Source organism: Austrofundulus limnaeus, unplaced genomic scaffold (assembly GCF_001266775.1).
Source record: "Austrofundulus limnaeus strain Quisiro unplaced genomic scaffold, Austrofundulus_limnaeus-1.0 Scaffold868, whole genome shotgun sequence".
In the NCBI taxonomy this organism is placed as follows: domain Eukaryota; kingdom Metazoa; phylum Chordata; class Actinopteri; order Cyprinodontiformes; family Rivulidae; genus Austrofundulus; species Austrofundulus limnaeus.
This window is the reverse complement of record NW_013953270.1, coordinates 23,395-30,881: the sequence shown is the minus strand read 5'-3', so window position 1 is coordinate 30,881 and position 7,487 is coordinate 23,395. Positions and strand designations below refer to the sequence as shown.

At 40.2% G+C, this 7,487-nt stretch overlaps 1 protein-coding gene across 1 annotated transcript in view; it reads right to left on the bottom strand.

The window, feature by feature from the left end:
- Nucleotides 1–1,372: 1,372 nt before the first annotated feature.
- zyg11 (zyg-11 family member, cell cycle regulator) overlaps nt 1,373–7,487 on the bottom strand; it is a gene marked incomplete in the record, with an annotated part of 28,416 nt that continues 22,301 nt past the window's right edge. Inside the window, 8 exon segments of the mRNA XM_014029205.1 lie at nt 1,373–1,846; nt 1,944–2,041; nt 3,774–3,826; nt 3,915–4,112; nt 6,736–6,783; nt 6,884–7,045; nt 7,120–7,170; nt 7,254–7,353. Of these exon segments, the coding sequence (XP_013884659.1) occupies nt 1,662–1,846; nt 1,944–2,041; nt 3,774–3,826; nt 3,915–4,112; nt 6,736–6,783; nt 6,884–7,045; nt 7,120–7,170; nt 7,254–7,353 (895 nt within the window).

Genomic DNA, 7,487 nt, shown 5'->3' with positions numbered 1-7,487 from the left:
CAYGAACTGAGAGCCACACTGGTTTGTTTCCTCCAGGATCACAAAACAGTCGCAAATATTTTTCCATGTCGTCTGGCATATAACTCATCTTTCTTTAAAGCCGTTGCTGTTTCCTTCCATGAGTTTTGTGCCATCTGGTTGTCTTTATGATCTCTCATGGAGGGATCATACAGATGCYGGYACATTTGGACCTGTTCAGTGAGAGCACCTTCATGACGAGTGGTGCGCAACCTTTGCGGAGTTTCAAAATTTGGGAGGTGCACAACCACGCGCCAGGACACAACACGGGGCCAACACGCGGGGGCGGGGATTCCGTGATYGCGTCACTTTTGACACAAACCGAGAAGGGGTTATCTGTGGAATGAAAGTGGGCATGTCACAAGAGTGGGCGTGTCTAAAGCATAAACACTGTGGGCTACGAGGCCTACATGATGTATACTTAGACCTTGCTTGACCTCTATACAGCCTGACCCTGACCCCAACACTAAGGTTAACCAGGAGAAATGTGACCCAAGTAGGGGTCTCCAGAAAAACTGGTGCCGTACAGTAACGCCCCTTTTGTTCTTGCCCAATCAGGTGGTGCCGTACGGTGACACTCCTTTTTTTTTACTTGTCCAGTCAGGTGTGTCCCTCCAACAAACTCCGTCAAATCAGGTGTGTCGCTTTAGAATCGCCTTTCGTTGGGACACGCCCACTCGTCCGCAGAGACCCCTACTTGCGCAAACCCCCTCGCGCCCTGTGCGTTGCGTCAACAATAACCTAAGCTTTAGGCCACTGCCTGGCTCTGAGCAGCCAAAGGAAAAGCATTCTTGGGGACGTCTTACACTAAGCTCTCTAATCTTGTGTCCCTCTGAGGGACGCAAAGGTTTGACTGAAGACCAGTGTCTTTTTGGAGACAGCAATGGGCCTACTTTTAGGAGACCCCCACTCATATGGGTTCTATATCCATTCCCACTCAGCATAACCAGAGGGGTTCAATATTAGTGTCTTTTTATGTTTATTTTAGCATAAAAATCATTCTGATGCAAAGTTAACCTAAGAATTGAGCACAAACACAAAGTCCATATTGAGCTTAATGCACAGTCAGCTTATACAGTATTATAAATGTTTCATCAAAACAGTTGAACACAGACTTATTCTTGCTTTGACAACATGAAATAAATAAGATTAATGTGTGCAAAGTTTTGCATTGTTTGTCCATTTTTCAGATTCAGATGTGTTTGTGTGCAGGACTTGCATCACATTTGCACAAACGTTTGTCACCATAAGGAGTTCAAAGCACCAAGTCGTCTTCTACAACAGGGAGCATCATTTTCTGGAAGAGAACACGTAAAATGATAAAATAATAATAAAAAACTTTTGTAAGCTTAACAAAAAAAAAAAAAAAAGAAGAAGAAAAAACTGGTTTGTGTATGCGGGACGGCCGGGCTCAGCCTCAGAGACAGGGTGAGGAGTGAGTAGAGCCGCTGCTCCTCAACATCGAAAGGAGTCAGCTGAGGTGGTCCATTTGATTAGGATACTCCTGGACATGTCCCTTTAGACCTGTTCCAGACACAAGACTTGCTGGAGGGATTGTGTGTCCTCTCTGTTGCCCCCGTGACTCGACTATGGATGAGTGGCAGAAAACGGTGATGGTCTGTGTGTGTTTTAACTTTGTGAGGTTACTGTGGGGGTGGGCGTCGGCCTGTGTGTGCTGGCTGGCCCGTGCGGGTTCTGTGGCGCTGCAGGCTCTCCAGGATGCTTTCAGCCAGCAGTCTGACGTCGCCGTGGGTCTGTGGGTGTGCGTGAACGTGYTCCAGCTGCTGCAGGCCGCCCTCCTCCAACAACATGCTGCAGTAACGAGACGCTGCACACAAGTGGCAACATAACGTTAGAGAGACGAGCAGCTTGGGTCCACTGCTAGGAMATATAACTGAGAAGCATTATTTGGTTTAATGTCTCACCGTTTTTGCTGCAGACATGCTGCATGGCCCAGGCTGCCCACAGCTGGACACCAGGTGTGTGAAAACACTCCAGCAGAGGGAAAAAAGGGTTAAAAGACCTGAAATGTGAGAAAAGGACAGTTTTTTATTATAAATACCTAACATGGAATATTCTACGCTCAATTTCAGTTTTATTTCATCTTTGCAACTTTTAATCAATTTTTTTATCTAAAGCTACAAAATCAAATACATCAGTCTCAGAAACCAAAAAGCAAAGAAAGTACTCTTAATGATCATTTGTTCCTAATACATCTGCAATAACTGGAGACTTCCTGAAATGTGTTTCTTACTGCACCTTCTGCTCATTTTGTACAAAGCATTTCATACTTCATCACAATCTCTGGGAAACAAAATACATCTTATATATTTCATTACATTTATTCCAGAGCTGTAGATTAGGGTGTATTGCACTAAAAACGTGGAAACATTACAGAAAATTAGCTGTAAGTGTAGCTTGAATAATTAAAAAACAATTGTTTCCAGTTTAAATGTGACGATTTGACCAAAAATCGTATAATTGATTTACAATTTGATGATACTATTTTTAAATAAGTTCTGAGGTTCAGTTATTCAGTAGTCATTCACTCACTTTAACAGCTTTTCTCACAAACAGATTGGGCCTCATGCAAGAACATGTTCGTATTCTTCTCCTAAATTTCTCTTACTTTTGTTCGTACAAAGGGTTCGTACGAACATGTCACGTCAGATTCAACAAACTCTTCTATCTTCAGGAAAAGTGTGTAAATGAGCTGCGTAAATTCCATCTGTTCTATCCAGCTGCTCGTGCACGCGAGAGGAGATTAGCATAATTACCACCCCAAAAACACCATATAAGGCTRTGTTTCCTGCCTCAGATACAAGGAAGTGTCCATTCATGAAAATGAAAACTAAAAAGAAAAACTTTACGAGTTCAGAGATTGAAGTCCGTCTGTCAGAGATCCAGAAAAGAAAATCTGTCATTTTTAGCAGGTCAGCTGTGGAATAAAAAGAGCTGCTAAAAGTATAAACAACTGTGTTAAATCATTTTCATTTATTAAGAAGACACAGTGCTGCGCACCGTACAGCCCCCCCCCCAAGCACACGGTCTCAAGTTGTCTCAGTTGCGGTTCTGAAATAATTATTTTAAAATGTTTTCAAAATAAGTCTGGCACTTTGGAGAAAATCCAGGACTCACTGGAGGGATTATGTACGTATCCCCTCTGGCCTGGGAACGTCTCAGAGTCCCCCAGGACGAGCTGGAAGGTGTCGATGGGGAGAGCGGGGTCTCTCCTGCTGCCCCCGCACACGATAGAGGATAAGCCGGCCGGACGGACAATTTATATTGTTAGTCTAAATTATTACATTTAAAATTATAACTCTAATTCAAGCAGAATAGCCTATTGTCAACATAATTATGGAGTGTGATTTATTTTCAACTCAAAATATCTTCAAACTAATGAAATATAAAGTTATTAGTGAAGAAAACCCGTCTGGATAACAGCAGACTGACTGCTGGTAAAATATACGACAGGTCTGGACCACTCATGAATTTTGTTCGTATCTGAAAAAAATCTTAGAATATGAAAACATTGGTGAATGCCACAAATTCTCCTAAATCACTCGTACGCACAACTTAAGAACAAATCTGTGCGTACGAACGGTTCTTGCATGAGGCCCAATGTTTCCAAATCAAACAATCAATTGAATATCAGAGAAATAATAAGTAAAGTAATATTTAAGGAAGTGAAAAAAAGAGTGAACTTGAGCTAAATACAAMATTAAAACCTTGATTTTAAGAACAGTGTATCTCACCTGTAAGCCACCATTTCACACTCAGGAGGAGGCCACTTCATAATGACAGCATGCTGGAGAAACACACCAGTAGATAACTGTCAGCTGAAATGATCAAACAGCTCACAGGCATTCATCAGAAGCAGCTTTGCTTCATCCTACCAGCTGTTCGAGCAGCGAGGAGCGCAGACTGGCACTGAGGGTCCACGCCTCCTCTCCACGTGACGTCAGATGAGCCAGGATGCCTGCAGCGAAGTAGCTGACCTCCACCTCGGGGCTGTGCAGCAGAGCACTGATGTGGTCCAGAAAGCCCTGCACCATCAGCTCTCCGTGCAGCTCCCTTACTTCTGCAATGTTGTTCTACAAAACAGGCCATTTTAGTTTTATTGATCTGTTCACCCAGTGGTTCCCAAACTGTGGGGTGGCTTGGCTGAATGGAGGGGAGGTGGAGGTGGGAATGCTCAGACCTTGTTGGTCTGGACAGGTTCAGGTTTTTCATGGATATTTATTCTTAATCAACAAACTTTTATTTTTTTCCTCTCAGGATGCTGTTCATGTTTAAACAGAGTTGTAAAGTAACTAAGTACAAATACTTTGTTACTGTACTTAAGTAGAAATTTTGGTTATCTGTACTTTACTTGAGTAATTATTTTTCAGTGTACTTTTTACTTTTACTCATTACATTTTTACACAATTATCTGTACTTTATACTCACTACATTTTTTTAAAAAGGTAAGAAGTAGAAAGTCGTTAATCCAATTTTATTCTGAGTTGTTACTTAAAAAATCCTCTCCTGATAAACTGTGTCTCCTATAGAGTGAATTTAATTGTGTTTGGATGAGAAGTATAAATATATACCATTCTGACACACTATTAGCTTGTACACAACACATCACAGCTGCACGCTGTTAGAAAATATATTTTTTTGGAGAGGACAGTGTTGTATATAGTACCTGAAAGTGATACTCGAGTAAAAGTACAAGTATCTTATCAAAAAATTACTTTGGTAAAAGTTCAAGTCTCTTTTAAGAATATTACTTGAGTAAAAGTCTTAAAGTATCTGATTTATTTTGTACTTAAGTATCAAAAGTACATTTCTGACATAAAATGTAATTAAGTATTAAAAGTAAACGTACTGAGTAAAAATGAGCAGTTAGATTTCTACTTAAGTAGAGTAACAAAGTATTTGTACTTAGTAGCGGTGTAAGAAAATATCGATACACTGAAATGTCGCGATATTTCATTTCCCGATACTGTATCGATATTCTAAAGCCCTGTATCGATTTTTTATTAAGGTTTAAAATGTCAACTTTCTTGCTAACCTTTATTTTTTTTGTTGTAGTTCAGCCTCTGACCACTAGTTGGCTGCAGTGAGCCAGACATTTGGCTCCTCTACCTCTTGAGCGCTAGAGAGTAAGGGTAGCATTAGCATTGTAGGAGACAATGGCTGTGTCCAAAACAACAGGACGGGTCCTCCGAAGGTCGAATTTGTCGGCCGCATACGTCACAGCGCCGCGACGAAGGACGTCCAAAACSGAAGACTCCTCCGATGCGTCCGACAAATACGTCCTTCCTTTTCCCCGAATCGAAGGACAGGTCTGATGGATCCTTCCCGGCACAGCGTATCCCATAATGCATTGCGGCCCGACCGGAGATTTTTTTTAAGCTAGTAATGGCGGACGAAGCGAGAGAAAAGAATACATTTTAAATAAAAATATGGTGATTTAAAAATTAAAAAAAATTAGCGGGTGTAATTCTAATACTTTTATCATTTGTATGGACATGTTTTTAATTATTATTTTTTCGTCATAAAAAACGTGAAATAAACATGAACCTACAGCGGGTCAATTAGTTCTTCAAATGATACCTTTAAGTTAATTTTATAGTTTTGTGATATTAATAATGCTAATGTATTGATATTTTTCTAGTTTTGATTTAAGTTTGCTTGTTTAGCGTCGTCACAGTTGCTAGGTGACATGACGTACGCCGGGGTAAGGAGGGGAGGYTAGACCGTCCAAATTCACAGCCTCTTTTTTTCCGGTCTTCCCGATCTACCAAGGACCCGGCCCGCCGAGACCGGGGAGTCTGTCGTTTTGGACACAGCCAATGTAAGCATTGTAAGTAAACATTAGCTTTTCTTTTTTTTCAGTAAGAGGTTTTTATTTAATAGAACTTTTGGACAAAAAAATCSCAATATATCACAATAAATTGCCTTGCTTACAGTATCGCAATATATCGGGATAAATCGTATCGTGACCCCTCTGTTATGATATGTATCGTATCGCCAAATTCTTGCCAATACACAGCCCTAGTACTTAGTTACTTTATAACTCTGGGAGAAGTCACCTCCCAATAAATGTCATTTTGGAAAATCTAACTGCTCACTTTTACTCAGTACTTTTACTTTTAATACTTAAGTAGATTTTGTGTCACAAATTTACTTTTGATACTTAAGTACAAAAAATATCAGATACTTTAAGACTTTTACTCAAGTAATATTTTAAGAGAAGACTTTAACTTTTACCAAAGTATTTTTATGATAAGATACTTGTACTTTTACTCAAGTATCACTTTGAGGTACTTTATACAACACTGCTGTTTAAAAACCCACTTCGCACAGAAATACTTTGTTTTATTGACGCAATGATGAATATTTTCACAAAGTAAAAAAAAATCATTACACTTAATATTTACTATAAAGATGTTTTTTAAGATGTTGTAATTTATTGCAATCTATTTTTTTAAGTTTTCTTTCAGTTCAAATGTTAAAGAACATTTTGTGGTGAGAAACAAACTGAAATGAGTTTAAAAACAAAATATCTATGTATGTGGTTGGAGACTGTGTGTGTGTGTGTGTGTGTGTGTGTGTGTGTGGTATGAAATTATTTTTACAAACCAAAGTGGGGCCCATCAGAAAAGCTTTGGGAACCACTGTGTTAACCAGATGAACAGAACGTTTGAAGGATAAAATGAGTAAACTCACCAGCAGACCCAGAACCTTCTGCTGAATGGACGACTCATTGGGGAAAGACTGCAGAGACAGTTGAAGGAGGTGGGAACAGAACAAACAGAAACATGATGAACTCCCACATTAATCTGCTCTGGGTTGTCTTCTCAATGTTTCTGTGTACCTCCAGAACTTTAATGAACAGATCCAGTCCCTGGTTCTCAATAAAATGGCGGCAGGTTGTGGGCGACTCGTCTGTCAGGTTCCAGAGTGCACTCAGTGTGAACTTCAGGGTGGCGTCCACCACGCTTTGACTGGCTTTCTGACGCACGATGTGGAGCAGTTGCTGCGGGCCAGCAGATGAAAAGTTATATGTTTGAAGAAAGTTTACAGAAAAAGATAAAAAGATGAAAAGCATACCTTTACAATGAACAGCTCTGCTCCCAGCTGAGCTGTTTGTTCTGTAGACAACTGCAAAAAGCAAACGTTAAGGTGACAGTTCACCTGGCAGATACAGTGCATGGAAAACAAAGGAAAAGCACAAAAATATCCACCTTAGCAGCTAGAATGGAAATGATAGCCACAGCCATCCTCTGCATGTTTTGGTCCTCATGGTTGCAGAGCCACTGCATCACTAGTTTGGCAGCTTCAAACCTTCAAACCAGAAACATAAATTGTGCTGAACATCGGGAACAATAAATTATATAATAACTAGGGCTGCAACGATACAGAAAATTCACGATTCAGTTCGGTTCGATACTTTAGTCTCACGGTTCGATATATTTTTC